This window comes from Bubalus bubalis, chromosome 18 (assembly GCF_019923935.1).
Source record: "Bubalus bubalis isolate 160015118507 breed Murrah chromosome 18, NDDB_SH_1, whole genome shotgun sequence".
Taxonomy (NCBI): domain Eukaryota; kingdom Metazoa; phylum Chordata; class Mammalia; order Artiodactyla; family Bovidae; genus Bubalus; species Bubalus bubalis.
Window position 1 is genome coordinate 53816123 of NC_059174.1, and position 25128 is coordinate 53841250.

The 25128-nt window shown below is 51.1% G+C and overlaps 2 protein-coding genes across 8 annotated transcripts in view; both read left to right on the plus strand.

Annotated features, from left to right (window-relative positions):
• Window positions 1–3773, plus strand: part of C5AR2 (complement C5a receptor 2) — a 28845-nt gene extending 25072 nt beyond the window's left edge. For all 5 annotated transcript variants that reach the window (XM_025269396.3, XM_006067452.4, XM_006067454.4 and 2 more), the window contains one exon: window positions 1159–3773. In XM_025269396.3, the coding sequence (XP_025125181.1) occupies window positions 1174–2187 (1014 nt within the window). In that variant the 5' untranslated portion in view covers window positions 1159–1173 and the 3' untranslated portion in view covers window positions 2188–3773. The remainder of the gene's footprint in view (window positions 1–1158) is intronic.
• Window positions 1279–25128, plus strand: part of DHX34 (DExH-box helicase 34) — a 32717-nt gene continuing 8867 nt past the window's right edge. The window contains exons 1-9 of one of the 3 annotated variants that reach the window (XM_044930787.1): window positions 1279–1374; window positions 8888–9880; window positions 12055–12366; window positions 13998–14252; window positions 16663–16765; window positions 18268–18485; window positions 22155–22329; window positions 23647–23840; window positions 24500–24601. In XM_044930787.1, the coding sequence (XP_044786722.1) occupies window positions 9176–9880; window positions 12055–12366; window positions 13998–14252; window positions 16663–16765; window positions 18268–18485; window positions 22155–22329; window positions 23647–23840; window positions 24500–24601 (2064 nt within the window). In that variant the 5' untranslated portion in view covers window positions 1279–1374; window positions 8888–9175. Of the gene's footprint in view, window positions 1375–5573; window positions 5903–8887; window positions 9881–12054; window positions 12367–13997; window positions 14253–16662; window positions 16766–18267; window positions 18486–22154; window positions 22330–23646; window positions 23841–24499; window positions 24602–25128 lie in introns of those variants that run through there. The other 2 variants (XM_025269394.2, XM_006067449.3) reach the window with 2 other exon arrangements.

Below are 25128 nucleotides of genomic sequence, written 5' to 3' on the forward strand. Positions count from 1 at the left end.
CCCCCTCCTTTATGGTTTTGCTCAAATGTCACCTTTTCAGAGAGGCCTTCCTTGACTCCTCATTTAAAGTTCGACTATAAGGAATTAAAAATTCCTTGTAATGCAGGAGACCTGGGTTCGATCCTTGGGTTGAGAAGATCCCCTGGAGAAGGGAAGGGCAGCCCACTCCAGTATTCTTGCCTGGAGAATTCCAAGGACAGAGGAGCCTGGAGGGCTACATGCCATCTATGGGGTCGCACTGAGTCGGACACGACTGAATGATGAACACTTACACATTCACTTTCATCTTGATGAATATTCAAGTTCCAATAGTTTAGATTCTAGAGTTCTAGTCTGCTAACTGGCTAGTGGTCAATGCTCTAGAGCTTCACTAATCACGTGTAGCTATTTAAATCAATGAAAATGAAATAAGATAGAAAGTTTAGTTTCTCAGTCACCCTGGCTCCCATTTCAAATACTCGGTAGCCACATGTGGCTGGCAGTTACTGTATTGGACCACAGATATGGACTATTTCCATCAACATTGAAAGTTCGATTGGACAGGGCTGGTCTAGAATGCCAAGCAATAAATGGCTAGCTAGCTACTAAATTCTAAGAATTTAGTATTTTGGAATTCTAAGATTTTTAGCATGTTAGAATTCTAACATGGTAATATTCTGGTAATAAGCTGGGGCTCTAACACTAACATTTTAGAATTCCAAGATTCTAATGTGCTGGAGTTCTTTTTTTCTTATAGCTTTATTTATTTATTTTGATTGTGTTCAGTCTTTGTTGCTATGCAGGTTTTTCTCTAGGGGCTACTTTTCAGTTTGGGGGCCCCGGCTTCTCGTTGCAGTGGCTTCTCTTGTTGCGGATCACGGGCTCAGTAATTGTGGCTTCTGGGCTTTAGAGCACAGACAGGCTCAATAGTTGTGGAGCACGGGATTTGTTGCTCCGCGGCATGTGACATCTTCCCGGACCAGGGATCAAACCCGCGTCTCCTGCATTGGCAGGTGGATTCGTTACCACTGAGCCACCAGGGAAGCCCTGCACTGGAGTTCTAACGTTGTCCTGTCCTGGTTTCCGAGATGCTAAGGGGCTGGTGTTCCTATCCACTAGGATTCTGAGGGCCTGACAGTTTTCATCTCTGAGTTTTCACACCGTTGCTCGCCTTCCCAGGTGTCTGCAGCCTGAATGGAGAACACTTCTCTCGGCAATGAGTATGGGGATTACAGCGACCTTCCGGATCTCCCGGTGGACTGCGCTGATGGCTCCTGCATGTCCATCGACCTCCTCCACGCGACCCCGCTCCTGCTGTATGCTGCCGTCTTCCTGGTGGGGGTGCCGGGCAACGCCATGATGGCCTGGGTGACCTGGAAAGAGGCCCGCCAGAGGGTCAGTGCCATCTGGTTCCTCCAACTGGCCGTAGCGGACCTGCTCTGCTGTCTGTCTCTCCCCATCCTGGCAGTGTCGGTCGCCCACAAGGGCCATTGGCTGTACGGGGCAGTGGGCTGCCGGACCCTGCCGTCTGTCATCCTGCTCTCCATGTATGCCAGCGTCCTCCTCCTGGCCACTCTCAGCACGGACCTCTGCCTGCTGGCCCTCAGGCCCATCTTGTGGGGGGTGGCCAGGCGGGCGTGCAGGGTGCGGGCAGCCTGTGGGGCATGCTGGGGGCTGGCCCTGCTGCTCACCGTGCCCTCAGCCATCTACCGCCGGCTGCATCAGGAGCATTTCCCACACCGGCTGGAGTGTGTGGTGGACTACGGTGGCTCGACCATGGCCGAGAACTCAGTGACGGCCACCCGGTTTATTTTTGGCTTCCTGGGGCCGCTGGTGGTTGTGGTCGTCTGCCACAGTGCCCTCCTGTGTCGTGCTACCCGACGCCGCTGGCCACTGGGCCTGGCCGTCGTGGTGGGGTTTTTTGTCTGCTGGGCCCCTTACCATGCGCTGGGACTGATACTCACCGTGGCGGCCCCACACTCCACCCTCCTGGCCCAGGCCCTGCGGGCTGAACCCTTGGTGGTGGGCATGGCCCTTGCTCACAGCTGCCTCAATCCCATGCTTTTCCTCTATTTTGGGCAGGCTCAACTCCGCCAGTCTCTGCCAGCCGCATGTCGCTGGGCCCTGAAGGAGCCACAGAGCGAGGATGAAAGTATGGTCAGCAAGAAATCGACTAGCCACGACCTGGTCTCAGAGATGGAAGTGTAGGCTAGGGGGAAATCGGTTTCTATCCTCCTATCCCATTTTGCAAGATGGGCTTCAGGCATAGCTGGATCCAGGAGCTTAATGATATTGTCATTTATTCTTTTATTCATTCAACAAACATTTGTTATGCCCCTGCCATGTGCAGTGCAGATATAAAATATTTCCATCATTGTAGGAAGTTCTATTGGACAAGGTTGCTCTAGAATATCACCTGTTCAGATCTTTGAAATCACATAGTAGTGATACCCTCTTAACTCCAGGACAGCACTTTACACACAGTTTCTCCTTTAAGGTAATTCTTTCAACAACCCAGAGGTCGTTTTCCCAAGATCGCACAACAAGGAAATTATAGAGCTGAGATTGGATCCCATGTTTACCTGACTCTAGTATCCATGCTCTTGATCATTGATAATTTCTTTCAATGCCTTCTTCAAATAGTACTTCCTCCAGGGAGGTCTCCCTGATTCACTCTCCTCCCTGGGGAACAGAACATTCTGTTCTCCAAGTTCTGGAACAAAACTTCCCAGCTAACCTGTAAGTTTTCCAGGGACAACATCTGGGCTAGTTTAATTTCTGTCTCGCCTCCACCCTTCCCAAACTTTAAAAAGAGCCAAACTATGTTTGTGTACACTGTTTTCTTCCAACTAGATTGTGAGCTACCTAATGATGGGGATCTTTTTGTTAAAAAAAAAAAAAAAAACAACTGATACAGGGACACGTCTTAGGTCAACAACACATATTTTATTTTTTGATATTTTATTCAGCATTCTCATGGAGAAGGGAATGGCAACCCACTCCAGTATTCTTACCTGGGAAATCCCATGGACAGAGGACAGAGGAGCCTGGCAGGCTACAGTTCATGGGGTCACAAGAGTTGGACTAAACCACCAGAATTCTCATGCATGATCCAAAATTGCCTTATCAAATGAATCCTGTCCTGGGACAATTTATATAACTTCATGAAAAGTTGGAAGAAATCTTGCTGTTAATCCATTGGGGCCAGGTGCCCTGTATGAGAGTTCCTGTACATTTGTAAATAGTCTTTTGTATTTTTTGAAATTTGTTTCCCTTTCTTATTGCATCAGTGTTACTTCTAGTTAAAAAAGAATTAATTTCATGAAAGCTTTTAGAGTCTTTCTGAGCAATTTTTCATAGAAGTCCTTTGATCATGAAAAATAACCCTGTTTTTGGTTTGTTGCAACTTCCTCCTTTTGTTCTTAAGTTTGTTCTTTGGTTTTTGTTTATTTTTAGCATCAATGTATCAAGTTCTTTAGGTTTCCAATTAGAAGATTTCCCAAGAACTAGTTTCAAGTTTTCTACTCAATCCTTAGCATTGGTAATTTGTTATTTTCTTCCTAACTTCATATTTGTTGCTTGCTTTCTCCCATTTTCATTTTTTAAAAAAATTGTAGTTCTCTTTTGTACGTTTTAAGCAGATGTTAGTCAATTTCTTCCCCTTCTTGTTTTGATCATGACACAAGAATTGGCCTCTCGATGTTCTAATTGCTTCCTAAGGATTCAATAGTTACATACAACTTACCACTTGACATCCCAACTCATTGTAGAATAAATAACTTAATATGCTCAAAGCGGAAGTTTGGATTTTCTCTTTCAGCCATCCTCCTGCTTCTTTTCCATCCCAATTGATGGCAACTCTATTTCCAGGCGCTCAGGCCAAGAACCTCGGGCCACCTGTTTCTCTCATATTCACAGTTCATGACCAGTTTATCAGCCAATCCCTGCAGATTCTATTTTAAAATATCAATTTTCTCCACCATCATCCTGGTCCAGCCATCTATTGTGGCAGCCTCCCCCTTGGTCCCCTCTTCTTATCTTGAATCCCTGTAGGCTGTTCCCCACATGGGAGCCAGAGGACTCTGTTAAAATCTAAGTCACATGGAACTCTGCCCATGGACTCCACCTCACTCAGATTGGAAGCCAAAGTCCACACTTCTATCTTCCTCCTCTCTTCCCACCTAATTCCCTATTGTTTTCCAACCTTCCAACTACACAAGCCTGCTTGCTGACCCTTGAACCCTCCAAGTTATGTGGTCATCTCAGTCTTTGCCTCTGTTGCTTCCTCTCTCTACCTTGAATGCTCTGGCCAAGGGATCCCCATGGCTTGCAACACTGTTTTCAGCTCTTTGCCTAAATGTTACTTTCTGGGTGATGTCTTCTCTGACTGTCACTGGACCAAATAGCATCACACCTTGTCCCTTCCCTGCTTTGTTTTACTCCATAGAAAATGCAGTTCTGCTTGACATTCTATATATTTATTTTAATCTACGTGTCTGTCTCCCTCACCAAAATATAAACTCCTTTGTTTTGTTCATTTCTGTACCCTCAGTACCTAGAACTGATTCTAGAAATGAAAGCTGTACCTTCTTAACCATGATGCTATCCAAAGGAAAAAGGAGAATGATGGGAAGGATATAAAAAATGAAAGATTTAACATTTATCAAGTGCCTATATGTATAATAGTGAAAAAAAGTTTAGCTACCTTATGTATGCATACTTTTGCATTTGTTTTTCCCAACAATCTTGAAAAGTAGGCATATCCTCTTTTTATAAATAGGTACACTGAGGCTCAGTGCCGCAATGACTGACCCATCTAGGACTAAAGAGGAGTCACTTTTCTCCTTCAAATAGTCACTCATTCAACATTCACCGACTATCTAATCCCTGTGTTTGTCTCTGGAGAATCTAGGACCTTCAAGACAGAAAGCTTGGAAGTTGAATTGTATTATTTATTAATGAGTTGATAGGGTGAATTATACATGAATAGATTACATTAATGATTGTGAATTATTATACATCAATGTAAAGACCCTGATGCTGGGAAAGATTGAAGGCAGGAGGAGAAGGGGACGACAGAGAACGAGATGGCTGGCTGGCATCACTGACTCGATGGACATGAGTTTGAGCAAGCTCCGGGAGTTGGTGATGGACAGGGAAGACTGGCGTGCTGCAGTCCATGGGGTCGCAAAGAGTAGGACAACGACTGAGCAACTGAACGGAACTGAACACATCAATGTATTAATAATTAATACATTAATAATATGAATTATAATAACTAAATCACGGGGGGGGGGGGGCGGTGTTTTGATAGTGTCTGGGCTCAGGCCAGCGTCCTGTTTTGGCTAAACCCCGGAGTCCGGGCGACCCACAGATACAATTAGTTGTTCAGAGGCTGCTGCTGCTGCTAAGTCGCTTCAGTCGTGTCCGACTCTGTGCGACCCCATAGATGGCAGCCCACCAGGCTCCCCCGTCCCTGGGATTCTCCAGGCAAGAACACTGGAGTGGGTTGCCATTTCCTTCTCCAGTGCAGGAAAGTGAAAAGTGAGAGTGAAGTCGCTCAGTCGTGTCTGACTCTTAGCCACCCCATGGACTGCAGCCTACCAGGCTCCTCCGTCCCTGGGATTTTCCAGGCAAGAGTACTATTCAGAGGCAAGATAGACCAATTCTCCACCTTCACGCCTCCACTGGCCCCCAGAGGGCGCAGCGTCACCCGAAGTTCCGCCCAAAGCGAGGCGGGGCCTGATCATCTGTACGCAGGCGCACAGTGAGCCTTGGGCTCTCGCAGCTGCTCATTGGTTCCTCTGCCCGCCGCGGGGGCTGGGCTGGGCCGTGAAAATGGCGTGCGCAGGCGCAGGACCGGCTTCGGGCGCGTGAGCTGTCCTGGGGACCGGAAGTTGAGGCGATCTCGGCGGTTAGCGAGGTGAGGGGGGCGGGGCGGCTGCGTGGGGCGGTGGTGGCGGCGACTGGAGCCCAATCGGGATCGGGAACAGCTTGGGAGCGGGCTGAGGGGAACGGGCAGACCCCGAGATGAGGCAAGGTGTTGGAGGAAGCCGAGCAGCTGGGAGAAGCAGATGGAGATGGAGCCTGAGCGTTGCTAAGAGAACTGAGGGTCAGAGAGGTTGAAAGAAATGGAGGCACAAAAAGGAGTTTCGAGAAACTGAGGGACTGAGAGACGGGGAGGTTGAGAGAGGAGAGAAGCTGAAAACTGGAGAGATCGAGGGCGAGAGACTAATGGATCCGACGGAGAGAGGCTCACAGGGTCCACGAGAGAAGTGTGATCGCACCGTGAACTTGGGAGATGGAAAGAAAAGTAGAACGATGAGAGTGGAAACTAGGGATTTGAGAAAAGCGTATATATGTGTGTGTATGATGTATATGTATGCATATAACTATATATGAGTGATGTAGAGTAGTGCCTGATGTGTGTCAGCCCTAAGTAAATGTTGGCTATTATTAGAGCTTCAAACTAGGTGCCAGAATTTTAGATGGAGAAATGGAGAGTCAGTGATGGAGAGAGAAGAAAACTGAGAGTCACACACACACACAAAATTCAAACAAAATGAGAGATGAAAAACTGAAGAGGAGGAGTGGAGTCAAATGGAGAAAGACAGTTGGAGAGAAAATCAGAGGGAAAAACAGAATCAGGGTGGGAGAGAATCAGAGAAATGAAAAGAGTTGGGACCAGTCAAGGAGAGGGAAGAGAGGTAAGGGTGGTGAGCAAGATGGACCATAAAAAAGACAAGAGACCTGAAGATGGAGAGCCAGAGAGGAGAGATAGGGAAGTAGAGAAAAATCTCTAAAAGCCTTGAGCCTAGGAAATACAGGCCAAGAGATGGTCAGAGGCACAGAAAGAGAGAAACTAGTCAAGCCAAGAAGTCCAAAAGATAGCCTAAGACTAGACACCTTGAGAGCCATAAGTATGCCCTCATTCCGGCCCACATACATACGTAAGGCAGTTAGCAGCCTGGGAGGAATGCTCCCCTCCATTTCATTGTCCCTGTCTTTTTCTGAGACTCACTGGCCCAGCATGGCAGCAGACTTTCAAGGCCTTTTCCTTTTTGTTCCCTCCTAGAACAGAAATTCCCTCTGAAGGTGCTATGGCATCACCCAGCCCACGTGCTTATCGAAGTGGTGGGCACTCCCCACAAGGCTACTCTTTTATGGGTACAGCTCTGCCAGTCCACAGGTTCTTCAACTGGCTCTTGCCTGGCTCTGATAAACCCTTACCTGGCTCTGATAACTCCCAGAGTTATCTGATAACTCCCAGGGTTGGTCTGGGTCCCTCTGAGACTAGAGATAGAACCTCTGAACTCTGTTCCGTGATGGCCCTTAGAGACTGAAGGCTGAAGAGGAGAAAGCATTGCTAATAAACCAAGGGGAACTGTGGCCTTCTGAGTGTAAAATTCTTTCCAGGTTGTATGCCTCCGGTTCCTCTCACTGTTTTCTCTGTCAGTCATCATGGAGAGAAAGCACTGGGCTTGTATGTCAGTTACTGTTTAGCTTCTCGGTGTCAGGCTAGGTAATAAAAGTTGCAATGTTTTGAGATGGGGATTGTTCCCATTTTTCAGATGAAGAAAACCTCAAAGGAGTTAATTTGCACATGGACACCTATCTGGTAAATGATAAAGCTGAGGTTGAAATTCAGATCTACCTGACTGTGAAGTCTTTACCATGGAAGGCTCAGGACCCTTTTGTCAATTTTTTTTCATTAAATTTTTTTGTTTTGTTTTGGCCATGCTACATGGCATGTGGGATTTTTAGTTCCCGGGTCAGGAGTCGAACCTGCGCTCCCTGCATTGGAAGCATGGAGGCTCAACCACTTGACTGCTGGGGAAGTCCCTTAGGACCCTTTGAAGATCGTAAACTCCTTTAAGAATCTGAGTGATGGGCTTTGCTCCAGAAAATAGCATATACAAGGGGATGTGCTTCATTGGTTAGGAGTTTACGCAGCTAAGAGAAACCAGACCTTAAGCAAAAAGACATTTTCTTGTGTAGCGGTGAAATAGACTTTTGGAAGGAACTCGAGCACTGAATGGTGTTGCCAGGCTTCTCCCCTGTCCCTCTTCCACTTCTCTTTTTGTGGTTGCTTGGTGACCATCCTTGTGTGTGCCTCCTTCTGCCCACATGCAGTCTTTTCTGTAGAAAAGATTTCTAGGAAAAGACTAAGACCTGCTACAAACAGCTCCCTGCTTATATCATCCTTGCTTAGCCAACAGTACATAAGCTTTTCTGTCCTAGCAGCCTAGTGTAAATTCCCGGGAAGGGCCCTGACTGCCTGTCCTTCGGTCACGTGTCTACTCCTCAGACCAGTCACTGGTTAAAGGGGGAGTGGGATACCATGATTGGCCAGGCCTTTGTCACTTGCCCAATCAATAGAAGTTCTTGGACTTATAGGCAGTGGAAACCATGTAGATTTCAAGAAGGGCTACTCTCCCAAGGAGAGTGCATTTGTTTTTCAGGAAAAAAAAAAAAAAAGCGGGAAGTGCCAGGCAGGCAAAAACAAACCATGCAACACTTGCAAAATCAGGCACTGAATTCCAAAGGGTTTCCGGGGATCCTGAAACTCAGTAGACCACGCCTCTCATGTTATTGTGTCTCATGACCAAGTTCTGCTGTTGGCTGGCCATGTGACCTACATTCCTTCAGGTCTAAAATCCCCTTCTTGGGGATCCTTCCCTGACTCCCAGGCATGGTCAAGGAAGGCTCCTGCAGCCCCTGGGCTTCCTTTCTTGCTGCCCCCATCTCTGGATTGTCAAGCATCTGGTGGCAGGACCCCCCTGTGGGCACTCAGTGTGGTCTTACCCACTGCTGTCCCTTCCCCTAGTCCAGTGCTTGCAAAACAGCAGGCTGTCAGTCAATGTGTCTAATAAATGACTGTCTTCTGTTTTTTCCCGCAAACATCCAGGGCCTGCAGCCCCAGGATGAACTTGTGTCCATCCCAGAGGTCACCACAGGAGTCGTGAGGTGCCCTGTGCGTCACTAGCCTGACCCAGGCCGCAGGCCATTTGCTCTGCCAACTCCTGTGTCGATCCTGTAGCACCGCTGAAGAGGAGATTAGCTCTTGGAGGAGAAAGTGCTGCCTTCTTGCCGGCACTGGCCTCTCACTGCAGCAAGTGGGAAATGTCCCAGAATATTTGGTCTAGGGGCTCAGAACTGAGGCCAGTTTTGTGACAGCCCTGGGACTGGCCACAGCATGTCGCCTCCCAGAACAAGGGAGGGCAGGGGTCCCCGGGACCGACCCCGGGCTCCCAGTCCTGAAGCGGCCCCAGAGAAATGGAACTGGAATTGTCCCGAGACACGGCGCCTCTTTGAGGATGCCTTCTTTGGCGATGAGGATTATATCCGGCAGGGTTCTGAGGAGTGTCAGAAGTTTTGGACGTTCTTTGAACGCTTGCAGAGGTTCCATAATCTCAAGACCACCAGGAAGGAGGAGAAAGATGCCAGGCAGCCCAAGCACAGCCACCCAGCACTGGCCGACTTGCCTCGTGCCTACGACCCTCGCTACCGCATCAACCTCTCCATTCTCGGCCCGGACGCTCGGGACTCTTGGGGGCCGGGCGGGCGCCTGCCCCCGGAGAGAGTGTCCGAGTTCCGCCGAGCCCTGTTGCACTACCTGGACTTCTGCCAGAAGCAGGCGTTTGGGCGACTGGCCAAACTGCAGCGGGAGCGGGCGGCACTGCCCATTGCCCAATACGGGCACCGCATCCTGCAGACGCTGAAGGAGCATCAGGTGGTGGTGGTGGCGGGCGACACAGGCTGCGGCAAGTCCACCCAGGTGCCCCAGTACTTGCTGGCCGCTGGCTGCAGTCACGTGGCCTGCACCCAGCCCCGGCGAATTGCCTGCATCTCACTGGCCAAGCGTGTTGGCTTCGAGAGCCTCAGTCAGTACGGCTCACAGGTGAGTGGGGCAGAACAGGCTTCCAGGTTTTCTCACGTAACCTCGCAGGATAAATTAATATCAATGAAGTTACGAAAACACTACCCTTTTACCTGGCAATGCTTCTCCTAGAAATTTTTTTATAGATTGGCCTGGATATGGTCCAAATGACAAAGGCGCTAACGGTAGCCAGTTTAGTACTGTAAAAAAAATTGGAAATGCCTAAATGTTTATCAGTCTTTCTCTAGGCAGTCAGAAAAAAAAAGAATGAGGATGTTTCTTACTAATGATATCTAGGGTTCTAATTCTGGCTCGACCACTTAAAAATTGTTATTGAGACTTCCCTGGCAGTCCAGTGGTTCAGAATCCACCTTCCAACACAGGGGACTTGGGTTCTATCCCTGGTCGGGGAACTAAGATCCCTCATGCTATGGGGCAACTAAGCCTAAGTGCCCTGACTAGAGAAACACATCTGAAATTGAGGTGTGTACGATGTGAGGTAGGGGTTAAGATATGTTTCCTTTCAATAACATTTTTTAGCCTGTTTACTTTGGATGACTGGCTTCAGTTTCTCCATCTGTGAGATGAGGGTAATTGCCGGGGTCCAGCCCCGGTGGATCCAGGGAATTCGAAGTGGGGACGGCGTTGGCGAGGATCAGGAAACAACTGCTTAATTAAACGTTAATTAAGGATATAAAGAGTAATAGAATAAGGATAGCTCAGTGAGGAAATTCAGTGGAGAAGAGAGGCTGAATAATTCAGCCAGAAGGTGAGAGAAAGAACGACATGGGGAGACCAAGTTTTGGTGAACAAGGCCCGCACTTTATTTTCCAAAGTAGTTTTTATACCTTAAGTTATGCATAGAGGATAATGGGGGAAGGGGTAGAGTCATGCAGCAAGCCAGGCTTTCTTCCTGCAAACTTATCATATGCAAAAGCTTAGGTGATTTGCATCATCTTCTGGCCCAGAGGCCTGTTAACATTTTAAGACCCCTTCTTCAGAAAACTTATTTTTCTCTAAAGGTGATTGGTCAGGAGCCACCCTCCAAAAGCATTAGATAAAGTTGCATTCCTACAGAGCAAAGGTGTGGTACGCTATAACAAGAAAAAGAATTAACTCAAGGGTCCCAGGTTACAAACATTAAAGCTACTACTTACACCAATTATATTAATCAATACACTGCCAGGGACACAGCAGGTAAGGGATATGGAAACTTAGCAGCAAACATTGGCCCAACAAGTGAAAATCCCTTCACCAATACAATTTCTAATCAATCTTTTAACTGCTCAAAGGAATCTGTATTTAGACAGTTTAGAACATCTCATGCCTCTCACAGCTGGGAGGCTCTGAGCAATCACATGTGGCCGGAAAAACCTATTCAGGCAGGCTAGAGGACTTCCAAAGGAATTTGTAGGTTGAAACACTATCACACCCAGGAACTTTATTAACTGGAGCTGTAAGTTAACTCTTTTTTCAGAGAGAGGTAGTGGGGGACAGCCCCCCGTAAAGTCAGAGGTGTAGGTGAAAGCACAAAGCAGAAAGTAGGCAGACTCTGGTTTTGGGGGTAGATGCTCGAGAATTTCCAGGGGGACTCCTGAGGCTCGATCCCGCCTATGCATATGCCGAGCCTCCTTCCTCATGACCTTTGTCATGGGTGGAGCTCCTCACGCTGGCTCCCGGCAGTGATAGAATTCCAGTTGAGCTATTCCAGATCCTGAAAGATGATGCTGTGGAAAGTGCTGCACTCAATATGCAATATGCAATATGCACTCAATATGCAATATGCCGGCTCCCGGCAGGTAATAATAGTGCTTACATTGTGTGGTAGTTGTGAGGATGAAATGAGTTGATATACATAAAGATTTAAAGTAGTTCCTGGTACATACAAGGGACTCAGAGAAAGGTTAATCATTACTATTGTAATTAGTATCATACATCAGGCTCCGTGCCAAATACTTCATGTGCATTAGCGCATGTAATTCTCAGGGCATCTAGAAGGAAAAAATATGTCTCCGGGATGGAATTGCCCAAAGTCGGCAGCACTAAGTGGCAGAGGTGACATTCGAACCCAAGCCTGTTGGCCTCCGGGCTCTAATGTGGGACACTTGCTCAGGTTTTCGATATGGGGAGGGTCAGAGGCTACAGGACAGGCCCAGTGTCCTCTCTGACCACCCCCTCCCACCCCCCACCCCCAGGTCGGCTACCAGATCCGTTTCGAGAGCACGCGCTCGGCGGCCACGAAGATCGTGTTCCTGACGGTGGGGCTGCTCCTCCGGCAGATGCAGCGGGAGCCCAGCCTGCCCCAGTACCAGGTGCTGATCGTGGACGAGGTGCACGAACGGCACCTCCACAACGACTTCCTCCTGGGGGTCCTCCGGCGCCTGCTGCCCCAGCGGCCCGACCTCAAGGTCGTCCTCATGTCGGCCACCATCAACATCTCGCTCTTCTCCAGCTACTTCGGCAATGCCCCGGTGGTGCAGGTGCCGGGGCGGCTCTTCCCCATCACGGTCAGTGCTGCCCACGCCTCCCGCTGCCAGACTCCCGACCCGGTTCCTGGCCAACCTGGACATGTCGCTTCGCTTCTCTCCTTCTCTGTTCCCCATCTCTTTAATTAATGACCTCTCTCTTTTTGAAGTTTTTCTGTATTTATTTTGTGGCTGCTGCACTGTTGCAGCATTGCATGAGCTTCTCATTGCGAGGCTTCTCCTGTTGCGGAGCACAGGCTCTACAGCTCGGACTCAGTAGCTGAGGCGCATGGACTTAGTGGCTCCGTGGCACGTGGGATCACCCCAGACCAGGGACTGAACCCATGTCCCCTGCACGGACAGGCAGATTCTTATCCACTGTACCACCAGGGAAGCTGCTATTTTCTGGGCATTTGCAGTGTCCTAGTGAGAGTGCTAAGTGCTTGTTAGAGGAGAGCCCAAAATTTAAAGGCTCAAATAACACAGAAATTTTTCTTATCTAACAGAATAGAACCAACTTGTCCAGGCTGGTCCAGGTTGATGAGCAATTCTGTTGCACGTGGTCATTCAGGGACCCAGGCTCCTCCTTTCTCATCGCTTTACCATCTCACAGGGCAGGGTTTCTCAGACTCAGCCCAGTTGATATTTTGGGCTGGATAATTCTTGGTTGTGCTCTTCAGGGTGTTTATCAGCATCCCTCAGAAGTGGCAGGGCCAGGACTTAAATCCTGCTCACAGATAGATGTGGCACCAGGCCGGGTAGCTTCTGTTTGCCCTTCCAGATCTCCTGTGCCCTTCCCTACCTTCCTGTCTGCCCCGGCAGGCACTAACGGACCCCCCTCCACCCGGCTTCTCCTTGGCCAGTGGGAAAGGAGAGGCCACCCCCTCCCTCGAGGTCTGCAGTGGGCTAAGCCTTGCAGCTCCTTCCAGGACGCCTCTCTGCACAGTCCTCTCCTTTATGGTTTGATAACCGCTCCTTCCTCTTGTTCTTTGGGGCCAAGGCTTGATAACAGCTCTGAGGCTCCTCGCGGCAGGAAATGCAGCGTTCCTTGTGGTTTCTGGATCCCCGTGCCCATCGATCTGTCTTCTAAGTAGTCATTAAAAACAGAGAGGGTGCTTTCAGAGAAGTGATTTTGAGGGTTTCAATTCCAACTCCACCCCTTAAAATTCTGTCATTGTTGGAGTTATACTCTAACTACAAAAGATTTATGTGTATCACAAGTGTATAGCTCAATTAATTTTCACGAATTAAATATCTCAACGGGGACTTCCCTGGTGGTCCAGTGGCTAAGACTCCGAGCTCCCAATGCTGGGGAGCCATGTTCGATCCCTGGTCAGGGAACTAGATCCCACATGCCGCAACTAAGACCTGGCACAGCCAAATAAATAAAAAAATTTTTTTAGTTTTTATCACAAGAAAAAATTTTAAAAAATACTTGAATGGAGCCAGTATCTAGGTTAAAAGGCATGAAACATTACCAGCACCCCGGAAACCTCCCAGTTACCTTGCTACTTTGTCCTTTTCTCACATCCTCTTCAAGCTGAATATTTGAGACAGTTTGTCCTCTGTCTGCTGCCTGGCTGGTCTGTCCTCTCCATCAGCCTGTGGCCTCCCCGCCCCGTGGTCACCTTGAGTGACCAGGTCTGCCCCTGCCTGGGGCCGTCTCCTCACAGGTCGTATACCAGCCGCAGGAGGCTGAGCCGACCACGTCCAAGTCAGAGAAGCTGGACCCGAGGCCCTTCCTCAGGGTGCTGGAGGCCATCGACAATAAGTACCCCCCCGAGGAGCGGGGCGACCTCCTGGTGTTCCTCAGCGGCATGGCGGAGATCAGCGCGGTGCTCGAGCCCGCCCAGGCCTACGCCAGCCACACCCAGCGCTGGGTGGTGCTGCCGCTGCACAGCGCCCTCTCTGTGGCCGACCAGGACAAGGTGCGGAGTGTAGCCGGGCGGAGCAGGGCAGGGGGCGTCTTGCTGCGTAGCCCAGGAGGAGGGGCTGGGGCAGCTGACACAGGACTGAGGCCACCCCACGACCCCGGGCTGTGGGCTGCAGAGAGGGGCCACTCACATCTTTCAGCTGGGGGAGGATGCGGCCGGGCGAGCTTCCTGATGAGGTGGGGGGCACGGGGGCTGGGCTTTGGCAGACAGGAGAATTTTGAGTAAAGGAAGAGGAAGGAAGGCAGTCCAGGTTGGGGGAACTAGCTTGAGCAAAGGCCTGGACGTAGGAATCTGGGAGTCAGGTGTGGGGAAAGGTGAAGAGACTGCCTGCTTGGAATGGAAGGGTACTGGGGGACAGGTCTCTGGGTCACTGTCAGTCTAACAAATCACCCCAAGAGCTAGAGCATGGTCACTGTTACATTCATTGTCTTACATGTCTTACATGGTGTCTGTCGGTCAGGAATCTGGGAGGAGCTTAGCTGGATGGTCCTGGCTCAGGGTCTCTCATGAGTCGTGGTCAGGTGTCAGCTGGGGCTGCTGTCATCTGAAGGCTCGACTGGGGCTGGAGGCTTCTCTTCTGAGATGGAGCACTCACTCACATGGCTGGCTGTTGGTTGGGGGGCCTTTCTAGGGGGCTACTTGGGAGTTCTCACAATGTGATGGCCAGCTCTTCCCAAAAGACCAAAGTAGAAGCCATAGCATCTTTTATGAGGTAGCTGTGGAAATCACAAACCATCACCTCTGCCCTGTTCAAAGGAACAGTACCAGGTGAGGCTGTGAATCCCACGAGGTAAGACTGCCCCGGCCATCCTGGAGGCTGCCTGCCATAATCACCTCCAGGAGAGTCCCTTCAGGTCACATGTGGTTGTTTAGTGATTAGAGAAATAACCTTTGAGGGACCTCCCTGGTGGTTGGGTCCCAAGGTTAAGGCTCCATGCTTCCACTGCAGGGGACACAGGTTCCACCCCTGGTTGGGGAACTAAGAGCCCACATGCTGCGGGGTGCAGCCGTAAAGATAAAAAACAAAACCAAAACACAGCCAAAAGGTTAAAAAAAAAAAGAAGAAGAAAGAAAAGGAAGAAATAACATTTGAGCACTTTCTAGTGCTTCTCTTGCACCAGGGGGCCCCTTTGGGACACGGTGGGGGCTTCCCCTCAAGCTGCTGGTCTGCTGGGGGCCGGATGGGCATGTAATCAACGATTCTACAAGTAGTAGAGGAAAGCCTCGGATACTCTGAGAGCAGAGTCTTGGTGGATTTAGGAAAGGCTCCTTGGGGGAAGGGACTTTGCAAATGGAGACCTGAGAAAGCCCCATTCTGGGACGGGGGGCGGGAAAACGCGTGTGCCAGCTAAACTGTGTGGAGCACTTGTTTTGTGCTAGGCAGTGTCTGAGCCACCCTGTCTGTGTCCCCATTTGACAGCTGCAGAAACTGAGGCATAGGCACTCAAGCAGAGTCACGTGACTGGCAGAGCCAGGCTGTAGAACTTGGTAATTTGGTATCAGAGCCCATGCTCCGAACCATCTGTTGGCAGACATTCTGTGAAGAGGGTGGAATCTTCAGGTTTTATGGGCATATGGTATTTGTCACGACTACCCTGCTGTTACAGCTGCAAAGCAGCTGTAGACTCACCAGGTGAGGCTGTGCTCCATTAAATTTGATTCACAAAAACAGGTCACAGAGTGGATTTGGCGCACAGGCTGTAGTTGCTGACTCTTAACTACTCTTAACCACTGTGCCTGACTGTCTTTTGGGTCCATGAGAAGGGCTTGTGCAAAGGGCCTGGGGTGAGAGAAAGACAGGGCAGCTGGGAAACTACACGCAGAGTGGCTGGGTCCAGATTGTGAAGGGGGGAGTCATGGGACCAGGGAGGTGGACAGGGTAGACCACCAGGGGCCTGCAAGACCCACTGCAGGCCTGAACTTTGTCCTGAGGGCCCGGGGGGATCTTGGGAGGGTTCTGAGCAAGGTGGCGGGCAGTTCTGTTTGCTTTAGCAGATCCCTCTGTTGCATGTGAAGACTGGATGGGAGGGGTGAGACCAGAGACCAGGGAGGAAGCTGGAGCAGGATCTGGGTGGGAAAGGATAGGCATGGACCGGAGCAGGGGCTGTGGCTTTGGGGATATTCAAGGGGATCGGCTGTGGCTGGATGGGTGGGGAGAGATGAACACCCAAAATGGCCCAGGTTCTGGCCCCAGTGATGCAGTAGATGAGGAGATGGGGGAACAAGGAGTAAAGGGTTTGGTAGAAGGTGCTTAGGCTGTTTGAGACGTATGACTGAGGTCCCATGGGAGATCCACGAGGCCCCCAGACACAGGGGTCAGTGAGTGCCATGTTAGTTGTGCAAAGAGCCTGGGTGGGGTAGGACAAAGACAAGGCCCCAAGGCCACCTCTTTACCGCCCCCCAGGTATTCGACGTGGCCCCCCCTGGAGTCCGGAAATGCATCCTCTCCACCAACATCGCTGAGACCTCGGTCACCATTGACGGGATCCGCTTCGTGGTGGATTCTGGTAAGGGCGCCCCCTGGCTTCCCCCAGGACCTGGCGAGGTGTGGGGTTGGAGATGTGCGCGTGTAGTGAGGGAGCTCCACACACAGGCAGGGAGGTGGTAGTGTTTAGGGCTGTGGAGAGTGGCGGCATCTTAGTCTCGTTCAGGCCGTCCAAGCTTGCCCCTGCCTCAGGGCCTTTGCACTTACTGTTGTCTCTGCTGAGAGCTGTCTTTCCCCCAGATATCCACACGGCTCACTCCCTCACTTCATTTCAGGACCTGTGCAAATGTCTGCCCAGTAGAGAAGCCCACCTTGTCCACGTTATCTAAGTGATCTCCTTTCACTGTCACCTCCCTCTTGAGGCTTTATTTTTCTTCATAGTGTGGGACATTATATTTTATATCCCAGCTAGACTCTTTTCTGAAAAGTCAGCATAGCTTAGTGGTGAGGAGACACTGGAACCAGCCTGGCCAGGTACCTTGCTGGCTGTGTGACCAAGGTCTGACAATCTCAGTGGGTCATTTTGTTCACTTGTAAATAATAATAATAAATAATAAAGTAATAATAGCACCTCCTTCAGGTTGTGAGGATTAGAAGACTTAATACGCTTGGGGGCTGAGGCCAGTACCTGGCACAGGGTGAACAAATGCTCAGTAAATGTTAGCAGTTACCTTACTGTATTGAATCTGGTACCATTGATGAGAAAAGGAAATGGCAAACCACTCTAGTATCCTTGCCTGGAAAATCCCATAGAAACCCTGGTGGGTTTCAGTCCATGGGGTTGCAAAGAATTGGGCTTGAGTGAGCGACTAACACACACATAATTTTATGTACTGTTAGAAAATGCTGTCTGTTAATCAATGACATGTCACTAATTTTAAGGTGCATTCCATTTTGAGAGACAAAAAAGTGTGAAAAAAGCGTGGTCTTGAATTGATGAAATCTGGTGTTCTGTTCAGCCCCGTGAACGAAGGGACTTTGTTTTGTTCACAGCTGTGACCCTACTTCATAGTCCAGTGCCTGGCACCTGTGCGTGTGCGCTTAGTCGCTCAGTCGTGTCTGACTCTTTGCAACCCCATGGACTGTAGCCCTCCAGGCTCCTCTGTTCATGGGGATTCTCCAGGCAAGAATATTGGAGTGGGTTGCCATGCCCTCCTCCAGGGGATCTTCCCAACCCAGGTCTCCAGCATTGCAGGTGGATTCTTTACCATCTAAGCCATCAGGGAAGCCTGGCACCTAGTAGGTATTAATAAAATTTGTTGGACGACTGAATCTCTGAATAAAGAAAGGCATGGATTGCTACCCTCAGCTTATATCTCAGAAGTAAATGAAAAGATGCGTGAATGAAGAAACTGAAGAATACATTAACAGAATGGTAGAGTGGGGCACACACTAAGCCCTGGGATAGTGTTGTTGGAACAGAGTCCTAAGTGAGGTGTCAGTCGAGGGCCAGGCACATGGAGGGCCCACATGGGTCCTGCACACACCTTCCCTTCCCTTCCTGCTCCCCTTCTGCCCGCCCAGGGAAGGTGAAGGAGATGAGCTACGACCCGCAGGCCAAACTGCAGCGGCTGCAGGAGTTCTGGATCAGTCAGGCCAGTGCCGAGCAGCGTAAGGGCCGGGCGGGCCGCACGGGCCCCGGCGTCTGCTTCCGCCTCTATGCTGAATCGGACTATGATGCCTTCGCCCCCTACCCGGTCCCGGAGATTCGGAGGGTCGCCCTGGATGCATTGGTGCTTCAGGTAATGCAGGGGCGGACAGGAGGCTGAGTCCTGAGTGCTGGTGCCAGAGAGGAATCCAGGAGCTATTTAGACAGGGTTTCAGGGTCAGGAAAGGGAGGGTGGGCCACGCCACAGAGGAGAACTCATTCCTTCCAAATGTCAGATCCCACGTTGGGGTGGGAACTGTTCCCCTCAGTCCACAGGATCATGGGAAGAAACTGGTGACTCAAGCAGAATGTTTTCAGCTGTAACAGAAAATCCATGAGGAAGTGGCTTTTTACTTTTTTTTAGGAAGTGGCTTTTAAAACTGGGGTTTGTCAATATGCTTTATGTCATGGCTTGTATCTCAGTAGTTAGTTTTGCTTAGACTAGACTGCTGTGATGAATAGACCCACTTACATAACCGCCAACACAGCAGAATGTCAGTCCTTGGTTTGGTTTCCTTTATTCCTATTAATAAAGGAATATTATTAAATATTATTATTAAATAAAGCAGTTTCCTTTATTCAGAGGTGTTTAGTCACTAAGTCATGTCTGACTCTTTGCTACCCTATGGACTGTAGCCCGCCAGGCTCCTCTGTCCATGGGATTTCTGAGGCAAGAATACTGGAGAGGGTTCCCATTTCCTTCTCCAGGGGATCTTCCCGACCCAGGGATTGAACCCATGTCTCCTACACTGGCAGGTGGATTTTTTACAGCTGAGCCACTGGGGAAACCCTTATTCAGAAACCCAGGCCTTTTCCCTCTTGTGGCTCCATCATCCCTCCAGGGCCTTCATCATTTGTATCAGCCTGTGAGGGGGACAGAACGTGGGACTTGGGTTTGGGAGGGTGAGGGTGGATCCACAAGTCATGTGCCTCCCTTCCACTTACCCCGGTGAGAGCTCACGGCCCTGTCTCACTGCAGGGGAGGCTGGGAAGTGTAGTCCTGTGCTCAGGAAGAAGCAGAGAAGGACAGTGGGCGGCATGTGCCACGGGCTCACACGTGCCCAGGCCGGGGAGTGACTTGAACCAGTCCCCTTCCTAAGGGTGATTCACACTGATGGTCTGTATTTGTTTGATTTCCTTTGGAAAAAGTGCCAGTTCTGACCCACTTCTTGGAGTTCCTGACTCATATAACCTGCTGTTTGAAAAATATTGGCTTGAACAAAATTTCACATATTGAGAAGCCTTGAGATAAGGAGGTTACAGCCTTGGTTGTTTAAATAGATTGGTGATGTCATACAGGACCAGGTTTTATTTTTTTAATTTATGTATTTATAATTTTTATTTTTGGGCTGTGCCTCGTGGCATGTGGAATCTTAGCTCCCCGACCAGGGAGTGGACTTGTACCCCCTGCAATGGAGGCTTCCCTGGTGGCTCAGTTGGTAAAGAATCCACCTGCAATGCAGGAGACCCTGGTTCAATTCCTGGGCCAGGAAGATCCCCTGGAGAAGGGCTAGCCTACTCATTCCAGTATTTTTTGGCTTCCCTGGTGGCTGAAACAGTAAAGAATCCATCTGCAATGCAGGACACCTGAATTTAATCCCTGGGTTTTGAAGGTCCCCTGGAGGAGGGCATGGCAACCCACTCCAGTATTCTTGCCTGGAGAATCCTCATGGACAGAGGAGCCTGGCGGGCTACAGTCCATGGGTTCGCAAAAAGTCGGACACGGCTGAGCGACTAAGCACAGCACAGCCCCTGCAGTGGAAGCTCAGAGTCTTAACCACTGGACCGCTAGGGTTTTTTCTAGCTTTCCAACCTCAGCTTAGCAGCAGCTCTCCTAATAACAGTGATGATGATGGTGACGATGATAGAAAATAATTTCACCTCATATTTCTCATGTGCTGGGCTCTGTTCTCAGTTATATATATGACTGTCTTGATCGTCACACAACCTCTGTGTAGTAAGCAAGCTTCTTCCAATTTATGGCTGAGAAAAAGGGTGCACAGAGAGGTAAGATGCCTGACCCGTGTGGCACTGCTGGCAGGGGCAGAGCCTGGACTCATCTGAGGCTCGCAGGCCCCAGAGCGTGCCTCATGAATGCACCTTCACTTTGGTACCACAGGCAGCACCTCCTCCTCCTTTACCCATTTGGCAGCAGAAGCAATGAACTGCCCTTCTTTGTGGGTCTCATTTTTTTTAAAGTAATTTTATTTTTATTTTTGGCTGCACTGGGTCTTTGTTGCGGCATGGGCTTTTCTCTTGTTGTGGCGCTGGGGCTTCTTGCGGTGGCTTCTCTTGTTGCAGAGCAAGGGCTGTAGGACTCTCGGCGTCAGTAGTTGCGGCTCCTGGGCTCTAGAGCGCAGGCTCAGTCGTCATGGCTTAGTTGCTCTGGGGCAGGTGGGATCTTCCCAGACCAGGGATCGAGCCAGTGTCTCCTGCATTGGCAGGCAGGTTCTTTACCACTGAGCCACCAGGGAGGCCCCTGTGGGCCTTGTTTTTTTAAGGCCATGGGAACTTTTCCAGACGCCCTGGCTGGTCTCCCATCCTGCCTTGTTGGTGGAACTGGGTCACGTGTCCACTCTGTGACCTGTAATTGATCTGTAATTGTCCAGGAGGAAGGGAGGGCATTGCCTGACTGGATCAGAGCAATGATTTGCAGTCCCAGTTACATGTTGGAATCACTGGAGTGCCTACAAAGTCAAAATCATCCGTGCTTTATCCCCCCACCCAGAGCTCCTAATTTGAAGGTCTTTTAACAAGTGTCAGTGGTCTGCCAGACAGCACCAGGGCTCGGTAACCAGGGAGGACGGTGGGATGGCTGGTTGAGGGCTGGATGGCCTACAACTTCTGGTGGCCTCCAGATCAGGGCCAGGGGAGAAGTCACTTCACCCAGAGACTTTGGCTGAGCCCCTGGCTCTCTGAGCTTTGTCCTTTCTCAGAGTCATGTGAGCCACCATGCCAGCCTTACCTTCATCCCCTCACCAGAGGGGTGCTGTTTCCCCTGAGCCGCGCCAGGTCTGGTGATGGGTACACATTTCACCTCTTCCTACCCACGAGCCCCTCTGCGCCACTGAACTAATCAGGATGCTCTTGTCGAAAGCGAAAGAAACCCGACTCAAGCTGTTGTATTCAAAAAAGGGGATTTTATGGATTTGTGAGTCCATGTTGGGGGAGGTGGGGCTTAGGAAAAATAAAGGGTTTCTCCATCTGCTGTGGATTGGCTGATATCCAGGCAGTGGGAAAAATAACCTCAGCTGCTCTGGGCTTCCACCCTGGCCCCTCAGAACCAGAGTGGGTGCAGGAGCTCCTTTCTCTCTCAGCTCCAGGTTGCAAAGTCCCAGGGAAGGATTCTGATTGGCCCAGCTCAGGTCACGTGCTCAGCCCTTTGTCAGTTGCTGTGACCAGGGGCTGAGAAACCTCAAGTGGTCTGGCTTAGATCGTGTGCTTGTTCAGTGGCCAGGGTCTGGGAGAAGAGCTGCTTGGTGGACACACAGATAATGGCCCGCCTTGTCCACTTCTGTACAGTGAGCGTCGACATTGGATGTATTTTTACAATTTATTTATTTCTTTTTAATTGGAGGACAATTGCTTCACAATATTGTGTTGGTTTCTGCCATATGCCAACATGAATCAGCCCTAGGTATATGTATGTCCCCTCCCTCTGGGCGTTTTAAGGTGTCACAGGTTTGTGATCCCCGAGTCCCCCAGTGTTCCCCAGTGGCTCCTGTGTTCCCCATTCCTGAAAGGGGTTTGACTGTCATTCCAGATGAAGAGCATGAGTGTGGGGGACCCCCGAACCTTCCCGTTCATCGAGCCCCCACCACCAACCAGCTTGGAGACAGCCATCCTCTACCTCCGGGACCAAGGGGCGCTGGACAGCTCAGAGGCCCTCACCCCCATCGGGTCCCTGCTGGCGCAGCTGCCAGTAGACGTCGTGATTGGTGAGGACCACCGCCTCCCTGGGGGCGATCACTGAGGATCCTGAAAATGGGTGTGGGACGATGCTCACTCTCTGAGTGACCTGGAGGCAAGGGTGTTCTGTCTCTGGGCCCCGTCCACTCATTCACAAGTCCTCGGTGCCACACACAGTTCAAGCACCAGGGTTACAGCAGTAAACAAAACAGATGCTCCTTTCCTGCGCCCAGCCCAGCCCCAGCGTCACCCTGGCACCCGCTTTCCTGTGGTTATAAGGATGTCAAAACTTCCAGCCTCTTCCTCTTACTCATCCCTGAGTCATCCCAGCCCCTCCCAAGGAGCTTGCTAACCGAGGCATATTCATCTTTATCTTGCCCAATTCTCCTGATTCAGGACATTCTGTACCTACCAATTAACTATCCACGGCCCAGAGAATAGTCCCAGCTGAGCTTTGCCACCTGGGGCATCATTTCCCAAGCGTGGTGCTCAAGGGAGCTTGCTGTCCTTGTCAACGTTAAAGTCCCCATCATTGTGACATGCTAGAGCAGCTATGAGCAGCAGGCTGGGTACTGCCCACCCTGAGGGCCACCCACAGCCATGAAAATGGTTATTTCTGTTTGTGTTAGAAGAGGACAGGGCTAGTGCAGAGAGAATCGCCTCTGAGAAAGAACGTTCTGTGAGCCTTTACTGTATGCCAGTGTGGAAGACTCTCTGGCCCTTATTTCATCCTCATCTGGTGAGGGTAGGACCTCCAGGCGTCCTGTTGTACAGATGAGGCAAACAAGGCTCAGAGAAAGCGCGTCACTAGCTCGCCAGGGAGGCACGCCCCAGCCAGGCTGGCACCGTCGGTTCCCAGGCCCTGCAGGGCAGGAGGCACAGATGACGCGGTGCTGGGCCCAGGTGGCTCATCACTGGTCTTCCTCCGTGCCAGTAAGTGCTCAGTGCTTCACAGGTGAAATAGTTCATGCTCATAGCACGTAGACACTGCTGTTAGCCCATTTCACAGATGGAGAAACAGAGGCACCGAGAGGTGGAGGGACTTGCCCGAGGTGACAGAGCTAAGAGTTCTGGGACAGCCTTGTTCTTCTGCCCATCTTTCTCTTACGAGGCTGGCTGTGTAACAGGAACTTTCTGGAAAAGTGGGCAGGGGAACAGTGAGGATGAGTCAGGTCACTGAGCTCTTGGAACGTGGAAACACTCTTTCATCACACTGGGAGCTAATTCTGGGTGTGATTCTGGCTCCCGAGGCCCTCTGGGAGTGAGGTGGAGGGTGGGTCAGGGGTCCCCGAGGAGTGGGGAATGCTGTCGGGCGCCCAGGAGGCTCAGCGCTGGTCTACCCCCAGGAAAGATGCTGATCCTGGGCTCCATGTTCCACCTGGCTGAGCCTGTGCTCACCATCGCCGCCGCCCTCAGCGTCCAGACGCCCTTCACCCGCAGCGCCCAGAGCAACCCTGAGTGCGCGGCGGCGCGGCGGCCCCTGGAGAGTGACCAGGGTGACCCCTTCACACTCTTCAACGTCTTTAACACCTGGGTGCAGGTGAGCTTGGCAGCACCCTTCCTCTGCCCCAGCCGCCTGGCTGTCGTTCTCACAGAGTCTGGGCTTTGCGCCCCACCTCCACCCCAGGGAGGACCCCTGAGGCCGCCGCAGACGGGGCCTGTCTGGGGAGAATCTCGAATCCACTTTTCATGGGACGAGCACGTGCTGAGGGGAGCCTGGGATCTCTAAGCACTGACTAAAGCCAGCACTGTCTGGCTTTTCAGATGCCTTAGGGGGTATCTGTGTGTTGAACACATGTTCCCTGACCAGGCCTGGTCCTGTACTGAGCTGTGCTAGGGACCCGGTGGTGACTAAACTTACCTGGCCCTGCCCTCCTGCGACTCCCAGTCCAGCACAAAGAGGCAGATTGTCCCTGGTCAGTGACTACTCAGAATGGGCTACAGTGGGGAGTCCAGGGGGCTCTGAGAGCCCCAGAGGGCTGTCTGATCTGGTGTAGTCTGGGAGGACTTCCTGTAGGAGGAGGCATTGGGCTGAGACCTGGAAGAAGGAGAGCAGGTGTTGCTGAGGGAGGGCTCCCGCCAGCCTCACATCTTCCCAGCGGCTGGTGTTGCGGCTCGTCTGGGTGGTGGGTCAGCACCCCCCACCCCTTTCCTCAGCTGGTCAGGCCCTGACCTCCTGGGGTCTGGACCTCCACTCAGGTGAAATCTGAACGGGGCAGAAACTCACGCAAGTGGTGCCGCCACCGGGGCATCGAGGAGCACCGGCTATACGAGATGGCCAACCTGCGGCGCCAGTTCAAGGTGAGGCCTGGGAGAAGGGGTGGGGGCCAGTCCCCCGGGGAAGGCAGCCAGGAACAGACTTGGGGCATGGGTATGGGAGGAGGTAGAGGGAGAGTATGCATGAACACTCTCCACAGCGTGGCATCTCTTCTTCTCTGACAACATCGTCAGATCCCCTCCCCACACCCACCTCCCCCACCATCGCATGGCTAGGTGTGGGGTAGGGCCAGGGCAAAGGGGTGAAAATCCAGGAGGGCTTCCTGGAGGGGTGGACAAGGTCTGCCGTCACGAGTCACATCCTCATGAAGAGCCTCGTTCTCGAGCTGGGGTGCTGAGGTGGCCATGCAGGCCACGTGCTGGGAGGTGTGGAGCACGGGCTCTAGGGTGGGTGGGCTTCCGGGTGGATGGGCTTCCCTAGTGGTGTTTGGAGGCACCATCAGGAGTGGGACACCTCAGCACTGAGTCTGAGCTCTGCCGCTTGCTAGCAGTTCAACCGCGGGCAAGTTACTGGGCCTTTCAGGGTCTCAGCTTCTCCCTCAGAAAATGGG